Source organism: Suncus etruscus, chromosome 16 (assembly GCF_024139225.1).
Source record: "Suncus etruscus isolate mSunEtr1 chromosome 16, mSunEtr1.pri.cur, whole genome shotgun sequence".
NCBI classification, from domain to species: domain Eukaryota; kingdom Metazoa; phylum Chordata; class Mammalia; order Eulipotyphla; family Soricidae; genus Suncus; species Suncus etruscus.
Genome location: NC_064863.1, coordinates 67,229,272 through 67,245,653, shown reverse-complemented (window position 1 = coordinate 67,245,653; position 16,382 = coordinate 67,229,272). Strand labels below are relative to the sequence as shown.

Here is a 16,382-nt window from a genome sequence, read left to right as displayed (position 1 = left end):
TTAGATCTATGTAGTTGAGAGCAGTTGTCTGTGGAAATGGACACTATACTCTTTCTCATTGCCACAGTAAGAGGAAACATGACACAGTCAATTCTACTCTCAAATGTAGATTTTCATGGCCATATTGTAGTTAGTTGAGGTATGGGATCATGAATATGAATATGAAGCCTTGATCAACAGAAGGCAAAGGAAGATATGGTGGTTGGCCCAACAGTGCTTGCCTATCTATTCAGTGCTGGAATGGAGACAGGGATGTAAGTAGCATAAAGAATGAAATTCAAGGCTTCTCAAAAGTTAATAATATGTTCTGAACTATGTCTTCAGTTCCTAATGGCCTTTACTATTTATTATTTATTTGGGGGACATATTCTGCCAAACTTAAGGCTTACTCTCACAGAATTTCTTGTGGGTTGCTTCTGGTGGTGAAGGGGGTACAATGTGGTACTTGAGATTAAACCTGAGCCTCCTCTATGCAAAATATGAATTCAACTCCACAGCTGTTTCTCCAGGGATCTTTAAAAATGGATAATTTAGAGCTTCAACGTAAATCACAGAATTCACCTTATTTCTGTTTGTTTGTTTTGTTTTGCTTTATTTATTTGGGGGCTATACTCTGTGCTGCTCAGATGTATCTCTTGGTTCTGTGTTCAGGAATCACTCCTGGTGGACTTGGAGACCACATGGGATACTGGGGGTTGTATCTGAGTCAATTGCATACAAAGCAAGCACCCTATCCACTGTATAACCAATATAGCCCCACAATTTTTCTAATTTCTATTTATTTATTAGTCTATTTATTGAGTAGAGGCCTGGACCATCCAAGGTTGTCTGGATCTGTCCACAAGGATCATTCCTGGTGGGGACCATATACAGTGTTGTGATTTGAACTGGGGCAGCAGCACGGGCCTTATCCCTACACAATCATTCTGGTCCCATTTATTTTAAGCTAAATTTTAGCTCATTTATTATTATTGTACATTAACTATAGGGTTTTCGATGACTGTTTAATATTGGTTGATTTATCACTGGACTCTTTTTTTAGAACTTTTTTATGATTACAAACATGATTGTATTTAGGGTTTCAGTCATAAAAAGAACACCCCCTTCACCAGTTAACATTCCCATCACCAATGCCCTCATATCCCTCCCCGTTTCCTGTGTTAGAGAGAGGCTTTCTAACTTCCCTCACTCATTGACATTGTTATGATAGTTCTCAGTGTAGTTATTTCTCTAACTGCACCATTTTTTGTGGTGAGCTTCATATTGTATCACTGGACTATTAAAAAAAAGTTCAGGGAGGTAGCTACACATTTCTATTAAGAAGGTATTTACACCCCTTCTGCTGTCATCTCCTACATGATGTACATATCACCAGATACCAAACAGTGGTCACTCATATCCACGGGAGCTGTATAACTGTTTCCTAATTTTTCATACAATATGAAGTATTTCTTTTATACACTTCCTACTATGGATATTCTCTAAAAGAGAACTTTTAAAGTGAGAAGTGTCTGAGAGAGAGTGTAGTGGTTAAGACTCTTGCCTTGTATGCTTCCAATCTTGGTTGGCGCTATATAGTTCCCTTCGCATCATCAGGCATTACCGTAAAGCCCCCTCCCCCAAGCATTGTTAGCTGTGTCTCTGAAGGCCCGAGTACCTCTGGGGTGGCTCTGTAATTCCCTTCATTAAAGGGCCCAAGCAGCACTGCATCCTCTGGTTCTCATATTGAATTGCCCATGTTCCTATTTGAGAGTCTTGATAGTAGCCCCAGTTGGGGTATAAGGAGTGTGGCACTGAGTATTAAGAACCCCCCGCAAAAGACCCTGAGAAATCTGCAGTACTGTCTTCTGAAATGGTAATATGTAAAGAGAGAGCTCTTAGTGCATGATTAGAATGACAAACTTATAAATTCTATGCTTACAAGTTTGACATGTTATGTATTATTTAATGTCATGTATACCTTTATGATTATGGTTGAAATCTGAGACAGCTTCTCAGTTTAAAAAAAAGCATAAAATCAGGGGGTGAGAAAAAAAGAAAAAAGTATGAAATCAAATGCTTAATAATATAGATCTGTCCTCAAGCTACGTTTTTTAGTCCTACTCCTTATTACTTATTATTAATTCAGTTTTAATTTTCTTGTTTACACATTTCAAATAGAACACTGGAACTTTGGAAACAAAGGTTTTCCTATGAGCTTCCCCTTTCTCTTGTCCTAAACTATCAACTCCTGAATCTTATTTCTGATGTTCTTTAATTTCTTGATACAGTTCGTTATTTGACTACAAATACCTATCTCTTAGGTCTTTTTTTTTTAAAACATAAAAGGGAGTTAGACTTTTCTTTTGTGTAATATTGCTTAGTTAATAGTAGGCTGTTAAGATTAACCAACATTTTGTATAGTTCTAGTTAATCAGTTTTGAGTACTCTAATGGCCCCATAAAGTTAAGTTTACTCCATTATCTCATCCTGTTAGTGAGCATTTGGTTTGTTTAAATACCTTTATTATTACCAACATTATTGAACTCATACCGCAGGAATATTTTGAGTGCAAATGAAAGTTTCTCTTGTATTGGAAGATAGGAGTAGAAATTTTACAGCAGATGAATATTTTTTCTCAAAGGCAATGCTAAATTCTTTTCTAAGGTGGTGGTTACAGTTCAGATAAGACTTTTCCTTTCCAAGCTCTCCAATTATTTGGTTTGTTCTTTTCAGACCGATATTCTGCCAATTAAACTGGTATAAAATCATATATTAACCGTTTCTCAACTTACGATGGTTTTATAATAGCTCGTTCACACTGTTTTAACTTCACAACAGTGTCAAAGTGATACCTCTTAGCTAGAAAGATGACTTAAATTTGAATTTTTTTTCAGAGATAGCTTCATGAAGATAGTACTCTCTTGATGCAGACCAATAGTGGCTGGCCATAGCTCCATACTACTCATGCAATCATGAGGGGAACAATTGGACACTTTATAGAAAAGTTCCTCAACCTTTCCTATTGTGGTTCTCTTGTTCTGTCCTACTTGTTGGGTTCCCAATCCAGTGATATGGCTTCCCATTGCAGAATTTCACCAACATCTAGGGATTCCATTTTGTCTGTGGTTGAGAAACACTTCTCTGGAGGATATTTTTCAAGTCCAGTACAATGTATTGAATAAAAGTACATAATATAAACAATATTTTATTCTAAAATAGTCTTTGTGTAAGATGATCTCATCCAATGGAGGCTGATGTAAGGGTTTTGAATATGTTTAAAGTAAATTAGGTTAAACAATGCAATAAGTATCAGGTAGGCAAAGTCTATAAAATGGATTTTTGATTACAATATTTTCCATTTACATTGGGTCTATAAGGATATAATTCCATGAAAAGTTGAAGATCTGTAAAGTTTTTATTGATTTTACCCTATTACTAAAAAGGTGAATATCTCTTTCCACATTTATTGAACTATGTGTTCCTCTTCTGAAATTCTTGTTAATTAATGTTTCCTGCTTGTTTTTCTATTAGATTATTATTTTCTTCTTTATCAGTGAAGTTCTCTATATTTTCATTTTGGTTATGCTTGCTGCAAATCTCTTTCCAATTTGTAACGTGTCAAAATCCTGAATAGATGGTGTCTCAGAGAACATAAATTTATTTTTAATATAGTTAAATTTATCAATATTTTCTTTATAGTTGGCACTTTTTTGTTTCTAGCTTAAGGAATTCTTCCTATCCTCACATCATTAAAATATCCACCTGCATATTACAAAAGAATTAATCAATTTTACTCAAGATATTTTGATACTTTGTAATTAGTATCTATGCGTAGGGTGAGATAAGTTCTTTCTGCCACCCTGCCACCCTCCTCCATAGGACATCATTTCATGCAGATCCATGGTATATATAGTATAGGACTGTTTCCACTGATCTGTCTTGTTGCATCTATTTTCTGTCACTGCCCTATGTGTGATTCTATTTCTGGATTTCAGTAGATTTTTGTGCTATCCTGTTTGAAATGGTGTAGTTTTATGACAAACCTCAGTCTTGAATAGAGTTGCAGATTTATCATTTGCTTTCATAATTGTCTCTTTATTCTTTCTTTAGATATTGCCAACTCAGCTTAACTGTTCCATCAAAAGTCTACTGTGCTTTTAATTGGCTTTCAATTTAATATTAAGTTCACTTTTCAGGAGAATAGATATAGCTTGATACTAATTGTTTTATTTTTGAATATGGCATATGCTGTCAATTACTTGCCTTTTTTATACTTCTATCAATTAAGAATCATAATATTTGGGCTGGAACTATAGCACAGCTGGAAGGGCATTTGCCTTGCACATGGCCAACCTAGGTTTGAGCCCCAGCATCCCAGATTGTCCTCTAAGCCTGCCAGGAGTGACTTCCGAGCACAGTGATAGAAGTAACCTCTGAGCACCACTGGTTGTGGCCCCAAAATAAAAAAAAAGAGTTCTAAGATTCCTTATAAAGGTACTGCCTATTTTTATAGATTTAATTCAATGATATGTTTTTTGTAATGCTATTAAAATGGTGCCTTCTTTTATCTTTATTTTATTTTTATTTTTGAGGCCACATCCAGTATTTCATAGGGTTTATTCCTGGTTCAGTGTTCAGGGTCCCTTGGGGAACCATATAATAGGGTGCTGAGGATTGAAACCAGATCAGCTGCATGCAAGGTAAATGCCTTACTCACTGTACTATCACTCTGGCCCAAATTATATCTTTTTTAAAGTTACATTTACCAGTTACTGTTAGGTCATAAACAAAAATGCCTATAGCCATTTATATTTTTTTATTTATTTAATTTTTGGGGGGTCACACTGGGCTGTGTTCAGGGGCTACTCTTGGCTCTGCACTCAGGGGTTATTCCGGTGGTTCTCAGGAAAACTTATGGAATGCCAGGGCTCAAATCTGGGCCAGCCACATTCAAGGCAAGTACCCTACCCATTGTGCTATAGCTCAGGCACCTAATGCTATTTCTTTATCTTTTCTTTGTTAAACTCTTTTTTTTTGTTTTTGTTTTGTTTTTGGGTCACACTTGGTGACACTCAGTGGTTACTCTGGCTATACGCTCAGAAATTGCTACTGGCTTGGGGGACCATATGGGATGCAGGGATCGATCCAAGGTCCATCCTGGATCAGCCGCATGCAAGGCAAACACCCTACCACTGTGCCATTGCTTTGCCCCTAAACTATTTTTTTTTGGGGGGGGCCACACCCGGCGGTGCTCAGGGATTACTCCTGGCAGGCACGGGGGACCATATGGGACACCGGGATTCGAACCACCACCTTGGATCCTGGATCGGCTGCTTGCAAGGCAAACACCGCTGTGCTATCTCTCCGGCCCAACTATTTCTAATACCATATCATAGCATTCTTTTTTGCAGGGATTCGAATACACCCAGAGGTGCTCATGGGTTACTCTTGGTTCTCTTCAGAAATTGCTTCTGGCAGTCTTAGGGGACCATATGGGTTGCTGGGGATCAAACCCATGTCTGTCCTGGGTGGTCTGTGTACAAGACAAATGTTTTACCTGCTATGCTATCACTCAAGCTCCCTTATCATAACATTCTTTTAGATTTTCATTAGATTCATTATTATTTTTCCTTAGAATTTTACACATCTCTTTTTACATTTATTTCTAGATTATTATATTATAATAGTAGTATAAATAATATCATATTTTTTAATAATTGTAGTTTTGGTTAGTGCTTAGAAAGATTAGCATTCAGGGGTTATACTTGGTTTTACACTCAGAAATTACTCCTGTCAGGCTCAGAGAACCATATGGGATGCTGAGAACCGAACTTGGGTTGGCTGAGTGCTAGGCAAATGCTTTAATGTGCTATCATTACAGTCCAGAAATATTATCTTATATTATCCTTCCCAAACTATAGAGAAAAAAAGTAAGACCTAGAGAATTTAAATAACTGGTCAAAAGTTCACTACCCGCGTAAAGGTGAGATTATATTAAACCCATCTAGTCTAGCTACACAACCCAAACTATCCCACCTCTCTTTGCAAAGCAAATTGAGCAAAGGAAGCTATTGAGAAACAACACATAATCCCATTATCCACCTTCGATTTTAAGAAAAAAATTTTGAGGGTTGCACTAGTTGTATTCAAGATTTACCCTCAATCTGTTATCAAAGATTACTCTTGGTGGGTCTTACAGGACCATATATAAGGGATCAGTTATACCATATCTCCCACCAACTTTGCCACTCTAGTACAATGACTTATGCCAAATCAAGATCATTCTTTTAGGGGCAGATAATACAGAAGGTAAGAAGCTTGTCTTTTTTTTTTTGTTTGTTTGTTTGTTTGGTTTTTGGGACCCACCTGGCAGCGCTCAGGGTCTACTCCTGGCTCTACACTCAGAACTTGCTCCTGGCAGGCTTAGGAGACCATATGGGATGCTGGGATTCGAATCACTGTTCTTCTGTATGCAAGGCAAATGCCTTACCTTCATGCTATCTCTTCGGCCCCTGAAGCTTGTCTTTTAAGTAACTGACCCCAGTTCCATCCCAACACCTCTTATACTTCCTTTAGCACCACCAGGAGTCTCTACTGAACACAGACTTGCAGTAGATCCAGTAGATCTAAGGCCCAGTAGATCTTTCCCTTCCCCCCATGTCCAAATATAATCCTTTTATATTCTGCTCCATTTCACATGACTTTTCCAACCTTCTGGATTTTCCCTGCAGACACATTAACTATATCTCTGAAAATATTTCCAGTTGACACTGAGTACAAAATTCTACAACCCTTAAAGAAAGGATTAAAACATTTTAGCTAAATCTTTAAAATATGCTATGCTTTCAACACTCCAGAAAGATTTCCTTTGGAGTCTTTTCTGCTCAAATGGGTAAATTCACATTCACACGGTCTTTGAAAAATTCACGTTCAGTTGCCAATAGGCTTGCATTTTTGATATGCAGCAGCTTATAATACTTAGTTAATGGCCAAGAACTGCTCCAGGAGTGCTATTTTGGTCTGTCAAACATTTTTCAAGGCTTGGTGATCTATTGATTAAATCTATATTCATACATTTTATGAATTCTTGAGTTTCATAAGATTCAAAAGACCATAACCTATGGTAAAAATCACCTGTCAATTAAAAAGAAAAAAAAAAACCAACACTGTTCTGAAACTAAATTAGACCCATGAGAAGAATCAGGGTGCAATGCAGTTTCCCATAATTTAAGAAAAGACAATTTGAGGGAAAAATCTGTGCAAAAGCAATTGAAGCAATTGTTCCCAGACCAATGCTTTATCTTGCAGGCTACAATTCAGGACTAGACTTTAAAGCCAGTCTTCAGCTCAGAAAGAATTAAAAGAATGAAAATTATACAGTGATTGCTTTTTTTGTTGTTATTGTTTCCTTTTTTGTTTTAAAAGCCAGGTTATTGGGTAGAATTTTTTAATTAAAGCTTTTAATTCTAGGTATAATTTTCATTCAATTAATCTTTCAACATAGTTGTTAAAACTATTCATATAAAGTGGTAAAATGTCAACATTCATAATAAATACCTCATAAAATATTAAAGAAAAAAAACTACGCATCAATACAATAATAGAATTCACAACTGTTTATAACATATAACTGAAAACCAAAATGAAAATTTCTTAGCTTGAGAGGGAGAACCAAAAAAAAAAAAAACCGATGAAATCAGTAAATTATGAATATTTATCCATTAGGCCAAAGAAATTTAAAACAAATCTAGAATTTCTGCCTGTACCTTAAGCTTCCTAACCACCTGTTTTTCTTGAAACCTGAGAGGGGAGGAGAGTCATTTTGCCTAGAAAAGCTGGCAAGGATACCAGAATTCTGAAACTGAGAAAAGATCCAATGACAAGCAGCTTTCTAGCAGTATTTCTGGTAATGGGTCAAAAAATACTATTACCTATTAGCCATAGGCAGGTTTTTCTAAAACACCCATTCCCTAAAATTTCCATTCAAACGATTATGTATGGAACTTAAAAGAGAACATTTATGACATTGACATTGCGTCTTGTTGACAATATCCTCATCCCCTACATACACACACATACACACACAGTTTACACACATGTTCATTCATTTCTATTTATGTCTGATTAAGAGACAATGGAAACAGCCAGATTAAACAGGATGACTAGTCCTAAGAACAAAATGATAGAGAAGTTGAGAAGCAGCTCTGGATATGGGAATACATGCACCTCACAATTCAGTCATGACAATAGGTCACAAATAATCAGTCACTACAATCTAGTGAGGGTGTGTGTAGGGGTGAGGAGGAGTATGAGAAGGCAAATGTAGGAACATACCTCGTAAGCCAGATGTGACCGAGTGATGATGGCTGTACTTTTACTAGCAACAGTGATGCTAAGCAAAGCCCCAGCAGCTAGTCTAGGCCTGGGGTCATCCAATGATATCACCTGTACTTTCACTTCCACTGTGGTGGTGGCCACTGTATCTGTGACTGAGATCTCCAGGCTGTCTTCTTGGGCAGAGGAACCATCATGCATATACTGCAGCACATTCTTCTCAATATCTGCATACGTGAATGTGTCCCCTTTCAAAGATAAAGCATGTGTACAAAAATGAATTTTTATGTAGATAAAACATCTTATTCTCAAATTCCTAAAGTCCGTGTAGGATCATAAACTCTGATTACCAAGGATCATGAGTCTAATCATTAGTCTACCACAGGGGTCTCAAACTCAATTTACCTTGGGGGCCGCAGGAGGCAAAGTCGGGGTGAGGCAGGGCCACATAAGGGATTTCGCTTACCGAATATTCGCAATAAAAATCGCATCAGTAAGAAAAAAATCGCAAACAATCGCATTAAACACTTGCATACCCCGAACGGAACTGCTTGGTGTATGCGAATGTTTAATGCGATTTTTTTACTAATGCAATTTTTATTGCGATTATTCGGTAAGCGAATAATCGCGAATACTGTGATATTTGAAGGCCAGCAGGCCACGAGTTTGAGACCCCTGTTCTACCAAATTCAAATTCTCTTCCTTGAAGGGTCTATAGTCCATCTTTCACTGTTTTATTAGGTGACTAATTTCACTTGTAATTTAAAAAATTTTTTAATAATAATGAGCCAAAATTTATCCCAATAAGAGCCATGATTTCTCTTAGAAAAAAAGTAATGAGAGTTAGGGAATTAGCTCAAGTGGTAGAACACATTGCCTACCATGAATGAGGTCTTGAGTTCGATCCCTGGAACCTCATAAACTTAAATCCCACCAATACTGAGGGCACTGTCAGGTGTGGCAGAAAGAAAGGAAGGAAGGAAGGCAGGAAGGAAGGAAGGAAGGAAGGAAGGAAGGAAGGAAGGAAGGAAGGAAGGAAGGAAGGAAGGAAGGAAGGAAGGAAGGAAGGAAGGAAGGAAGGAAGGAAGGAAGGAAGGAGGGAGGGAGGGAGGGAGGGAGGGAGGGAGGGAGGGAGGGAGGGAGGGAGGGAGGGAAGGAAGGAAGGAAATACAAACAAAGGAGGGAAGGAAGGAAGAAAAAAAGAAAGAAAGAGAAGAAAGGAAAGAGAAAAGAAAGATATGAAAGGAAGAAAAAAAGAAAAAAGGGAAAGAAGAAAGAAAAAGGACAACTCTTTAAATCATAGTTCTTTTAGAAGCTAACCTTGTTCCTATGAAGGTTTTGAAAGTGTAATAAAATAGTAATATTTGGCAAATCTATAAAGTTCTCTAGCTTACTTAGTAGAATACTTTGTTTTTATTTTAAAATATGTAAAAATATATAGATATGAAACTAGAATCCAAATTGCCTGAGTCTTGAGTGGCTATTTCATGATAGGAATTGAATGAAAATGTTACAAATACACAGATGTAGAACAAAACAAAAATCAAAATAAAAAACTAAGCGCTGGTTTTATTAAAATTTAAAACTTTCTATATATTACATTAAATTTACTCAAAAATTGTTTTAATAGATTTTATAATAAAGTTTCCTCATAGATTACAGACTCTACTAAAGAGTATTACATAATGTTATTTCAATATGTATTCCTTCTTGGTGGCCAGAATGATAGTACAGAAGGTAGGTATTTCCCTTACATGTGATCAACTGGAAGTCCTCAACATGGTCACCTAAATGAGCTCCTGTAAGATATTAGAAATCTATACTAAGCACACTAGTTTTAGTAAATTAAAGAAAATTATTTCAAATACTAAATAAGTTTTGGTTAGTCTTACCAATTTGATTTATATCAAAAACATCTCCTTATAATTATGGAGATTATTTAGTAGAATACATTGTTAAATTCCTATTAGAAATTAAAATAGGGTTTTGAGAAAATAGATTACAGAAATAATCATCCCAAGGCGACTACTTGATAGAAATAATATTCACTTTTATATGTAAAGGGTACTAATGTATTAGAATCTTTCTATGCTTGTTTCTGCTTTTTTGGGTTGTTGGACCATATCCAGTAGTGTTTGGAGATTACTCATGGCTCTGTACTCAGGAATCACTGCTGAAGATGCTTGGGAGACCATATGGAATACAAAAAATTGAATCTAAGTACACTGTGAGCAAGGCAAGTGCCCTACTCTTTGTATTATTGTTCCAGCCCCACATTCCAAACAACATACAATTTTTTTAGTAAATGGTGGAGGTAAAGTAAATATAATTTTGGAAGGCTCTCATAGTATCAGCATAGATAACACTCTACAGTATATTCTCTTTTTATGAATGGAGGTACATGAATTTACATCTCGTTAGAGTAGTAGTGCTAAAAATATTGTGAAGATTTATATATAGTAAAGAAATATGGGCCAGAGCGGTGGCTCAAGCAGTAAGGCATTTGCCTTCTATGCATGGTTTGATCCCCATATGGTTCCACAAGCCAAGAGAAATTTCTGAGCTTCTGAGCATCACTGGGTGTGGCCCAAAAAGCAAAAAAAAAAAATCATATATGAATGCATTGTCATAACAGTTAACCATAGAAAAGTGTCAGCTGACACATCACATAATGTCCTAAGTACATTTCCTCCAAGTTTCAGAAAGCAACCACTTCACCAACAACTTAAGGAAAAAGTTTCATAGATTTGTGGTATCAATGGTGAGGAAGAAAACAAAATCCCAAATATATTAGCTGATGAAATAAACATTAAAGGATTTTCCTTTCAAATAATATCAGAGTTTTTCAAAGTTCTTTTTTACTTCTCCAAGACACAGAAATTGTAGAGAAATATTCACTAAGGCGAACAATGACAAATGAACAGTTACCTGCAACCATAGGTCCCTGGGACCCAGCTGTGTACTTAAGGAGTGCACCATGTTGTGGAGGTTTACGAAGCTCAAAGTAGAGTTCTTCAGGGTCTGTCTTAGTATCTCTTACTATCAACCCAAGTCCTGTAGTCAGAAGAATAAAATTTGGTGAGAGGATATGTACCTTAAAAACTACATCTTAAAAATCTCTCTCCCTACCCACTCACTCCTAAACCCAATAAATCCACAGGTCAAACTGAAAACTATACTGTGAATAATTTTATAGATACTAAAAAGCATTACATAAGTTTTTTCAAATACAAGAAAAGTGAAGGCTGATAATATAGTTACCAAAGTTTAAGTAGGTTCTTCCTTATCATGCTGGTCCATGTAGCAGCACTAGGGTTTGAACTCGGAGCCCCATATTGCTAGGCAAGCTCTTTAAGCCACTGAACATTTTCCAGGCTCCCCAAATACTCATGCTTTTCTCCTACACAAATGAGGCCATAGAAGCCCACACAGAAGTAAATCCTGACTAGCAAGTGTAAATTTTCTTAAAGAAAATAATCTCAGAAATAGTTTTGTTGTCTACTCTTTCTTCCCTTCTTATTTATCTAACTCCAGAGAAAAACTGTTATTTTAACAGTAGCTACTCTGGTCATCACTAAAGTGAGGAGTAGGTAGTTATGATAATGCACTTTCTATATGGATTTTTTTTATAAGTGTGTGATAATTTGAGGCCAACATTAATTATGTGAAAGTGGGAGAAGGAACTATAGGTCACAACTAAGATAAAACATAGTAGCCACAGTTTGCTCTTAATACTTTTGGTTAATCTAAACTTCAGGGAAGTAGGCATACTAATAGAGTAATAAAATCACATACAAAATAGCTGTGTTCAAGTCTTATAACAGGTACTCTAACCCTTCAACTTTTGAAGGTCACTGTAATCTGTCATTTCTCCAACGTGACTCTACTTTGTAAACAGGAAACAGAGAGGTCACTATAACCTGCCCCCCTCTACGCTTCTCCTCTCCCCTCGTATGCCATATTTTAGTGATGGTCCCAAATCAAACTACTGAAGGCTGAAAGGTAAATTCTGTCGCTGTATTCCATCAGTAAGCAGCGATCACTGAAGGTTTATTTCCTTTTCTTGGTGTTGATTATATATGCATGGAAATGGATAGGAAGAAGGGTATAAATGAGACTTGCACACAACTTCTGGAAAAGATGCTCACTACTTTTTGTCACCATCAGAAGTCTGGAAGAAACTGTTGATAAAATATGGTTCCAATTTCAAAGCCATTTCCGTTGTTACTTTTGGACTCCCAGCTCTCACCTACAGATGTGCTGCCTCCTGGAGTAACCTCAAGCACTGGAGCAGTGACTTGAAACGATGGTGGGAGCTCATCAATGGGTAGTAAGTGAATGTTGAGGGCCATCTCTGGGCTTGTATGCTCTCCATCTGAAACTGAAAAGAATAACACACACACACCCCAACTTGTAATCTGGTCAGGTTATTTCCATAAATACATAGCCAGAGATATTTTTTAGATTACTTCCTACTTTGAAGAGATGTGTATATGCAGAAAAAAGTAAGTAAACAGGATATGTGAGCTATTCAAACAAAGCCTTTTTCTATCAGATAACAGAAAAGCTAATGTTATTCCAAGAAGCAAGTTTTATGACAAGGTGATGTTGATAAATGTTAGTGGGAGAGGAAAGTAATACAAATATGCACTCTTGGATGATGGTAGTATTGGTCTTTATTTATGGAATTATTTTTTATTCTATTCATCCTTCTAATTATTCAGAAAAATATACTATTTCAATATATTGTAGAATGAATATATGGGTTTATGTTTCATCAGAAAAGATGTATTTTAAAAGAAGAGAGAATATCCATAAAGATATCTCTAATGGCATTTGTTTAGAAGTAAATGACCCATTTTTGGCTGGTCATTATGCACTATGTAATAAATGAAATACTGCTTTGTGAATGAATGGTAACTTTAAAATTTTATTTTCCTAAATAATGTGACATCTAAAGGAACACTGATCACTTGAGAGAAGTAAAAGCAGAGCTGCTCAACCCCTAACTCTTATTTCTACTTTTCATACCCTTCCTTCTTGAAAAGTCAGGCCTAGAGGAATACTTCATACACAGCAGCATCTATATGTCTACCAGTAGTTATCAATGAGAAACTTTAGGATTCATTGCCTATATGTCTGATATAACTGACTTGGGTTGGTTATAAAAAATATTTCTCTCCACCACTTTCTAGACATAGTAATAAGGCAATAGCAATCCAACCTCTACTTGACCCTATCAAAGCAGTGTTCAGTGAATTCTAGAAATAATTACATTCAGCATTTAGATTTCTATATTTCCTTTATTAACTTTTGGTGGGGCACCTACTAGATCTGTGCTCAGAGATCACTCCTGGTAGGGCTATATAGGACTCCAGTTATCAAATTTGGGTGAGCACAGAGCAAGGTTTGTGTCTTACCAACTCTTCTATTGCTCTGGACCCAATATTTGCTTTATTCTTAAACGCAAATCTAAAGGAATGGTTAGTTTTTATAAGATACACTTCATGTACTGGAAAAGACAGAAATAGTTCTACTACTGAAGAAAAGACATTATTTCCATGATAATGAGAACTGTGTGACTCTTATTATTCAATAAAACATCAAAATTAGGGCCGGGCGGTGGCGCTAGAGGTAAGGTGCCTGCCTTGCCTGCGCTAGCCTAGGACGGACTGCGGTTCGATCCCCCGGCGTCCCATATGGTCCCCCAAGCCAGGAGCGACTTCTGAGCGCATAGCCAGGAGTAACCCCTGAGCATCACTGGGTGTGGCCCAAAAACCAAAAAAAAAAAAAAATTATTGCCACTGCTTCTTTGTTCATATTCAATCTTCTTCTCTGGATCATCACAGGGAGGACTTAACTTTTGGGGATTTGAAAACAAATTTCAGTGGATTCAGGGTTCTCCACGGACCCTAGATTCTAAGATTCATATACTTAATAAAAATATAAAAGATAAAATATTTTAATGATTTCTTTGATTTTATTTTTCAGATTAGAGATGTAAGGGAGGCTCCCACATACTTATTTTACCAAATAACTGAAAGCAAAGAACCTAAAACATTAATAGCTGCAGTCTTAACAACCAGCTATCAAGGTGAAGCCTTGCCTCTACAAGTAAATGAAAGAAAGCTCGATTCCTGATGTGTGGCAATACTCCCCAAAGCACTGTACAATGAAATTCCCCTAAGGATACACATGATATTCTTCAAGAAGTAGATCAAACAGTTCTGTAATTCATTTGGAACGATAAACACCCCTGAATAGATAAAGCAATCCTTAGGGGAAAAAGATGGGAGGCATCACTTTTCCCCAACTTTAAATTGTACTACAAAGCAGTAGTCATTCAAACGGCATGGCATTAGAATAAAGACAGACCCTCAGTGGAAAAGACTTGAGTATTCAGAGAATGTTCCCCAGACATACAACCAATTAATAATTGATAAAGGGACAATAAATGCAAAATGGGTCAAGGAAAGCCTCTTCAACAAGTGGTGTTGGCACAACTAATGAGCCACATGCAAAAAAGCAAACTTGGATCTCCATCTAACGCCATGCACAAAGGGCAAATCCAAATGGATTAAAGACCTTGATATCAAGCCCAAAACCATAAGGTATATAGAACAACACATAGGTAAAACGCTCCATGACATGGAGACTAAAGGCATCTTCAAGGAGGAAACAGCACTTTCCAAACAAGTGGAAGCAGAGATAAACAGATGGGAATATATTAAGCTGAGAAGCTTCTGCCCCTCAAAGAAATTAGTGATGAGGATACAAAGGCCACCCATGGAATGGGAGAAACTATTAACCCAATACCCATTAGACAAGGGGCTAATATAAAAATATACAAGGTACTGAATAACAGGAAATAATACATATAACCCCATCAAAAATGGGGAGAAGAAATGAACAGACACTTCCTCAAAGAAGAAATACAAATGGCTGAAAGACACATGAAAATGCTCCACATCACTAACCATCAGAGAAATGCAAATCAAAACAACAATGAGGGACCGTCTCACACCACAGAGACTGGCACACATCAGTCTGGCGGGGATGTGGGAAGAAAGGAACTCTCATTCACTGCTGTGGAAATGTCTTCTAGTCCAGTCTGTATGGAAAACAATATGGAGATTCCTCAAAAAAACTGGAAATTGAGCTTCCATATGATCCAGCCATACCACTCTTAGGGATATACCCTAGGAACAAAAAAAATGCAATACAAAAATACCTTCCTTACAACTATATTTATTGCAGCACTATTTACAGTAGTCAGAATCTGGAAACAACCAAGATGCCCTTCAACAGATGAATGGCTGAAGAAATTGTGGTACATATACACAATGAAATACTACGCAGCTGTCAGGAGAGATGAAGTCCTATATTTTCCTATACATGGATGTACAAGGACTTTACTATGCTGAGTGAAATAAGTCACAGGGAGAGAGACACAGAATAGTCTCATTCATCACTGATCTATTAGTTGTAAGGAAAATAAAAGACATTATTGTAATTATATCCAGAGACAATAGAGATAAAGGCTGGAAGGAACAGCCCATAAGATGAAGCTTACCACAAAGAGTGGTGAGTTCAGTTGGAGAAATAACTACACTAAAAATATCATGATAATGATAATGAGTGAGAGAAATAGAATGCCTGTTTCGAATACAGGCAAGGATAAAGGAGGAAGTCATTTAGGCATTGGTCGTGGAAATGTTGCACTGGTGAAGGGGGGGTGTTGTTTTTTATAACTAAAACCCAACTACAAACATGTTTGCAATCAGGGTGTTTAAATAAATATATTTTTTAAAAAATCAATAAATAAAATAAAATAATGTGTCTATTATAAAACTGCAATGTCAAGGTATGTGAGATAAAACTCTTGAAGATTCTGAAAACATTTGATGGTCTAAAATGTTTGGGAACCTGTATTTTCTATACAGAGCCACAATAAAAATATTTATTCTTAAAAAAATGAAAAAAAAAAGAAAAAAGGAAAGGAAGGGAGAGGAAACAAGAGGGGAGAGGAGAGAAGGGAAGAGGACTTGAAAGAAAAGAAACCATAT

The 16,382-nt window shown here is 36.6% G+C and overlaps 1 protein-coding gene across 1 annotated transcript in view; it reads right to left on the bottom strand.

The window, feature by feature from the left end:
- The window catches only part of FRAS1 (Fraser extracellular matrix complex subunit 1), a 377,453-nt gene that overhangs the window by 125,277 nt on the left and 235,794 nt on the right, over positions 1-16,382 (bottom strand). The window contains 3 exon segments of the mRNA XM_049789877.1: positions 8,317-8,564; positions 11,245-11,370; positions 12,566-12,697. Coding sequence (XP_049645834.1) covers positions 8,317-8,564; positions 11,245-11,370; positions 12,566-12,697 — 506 coding nt within the window.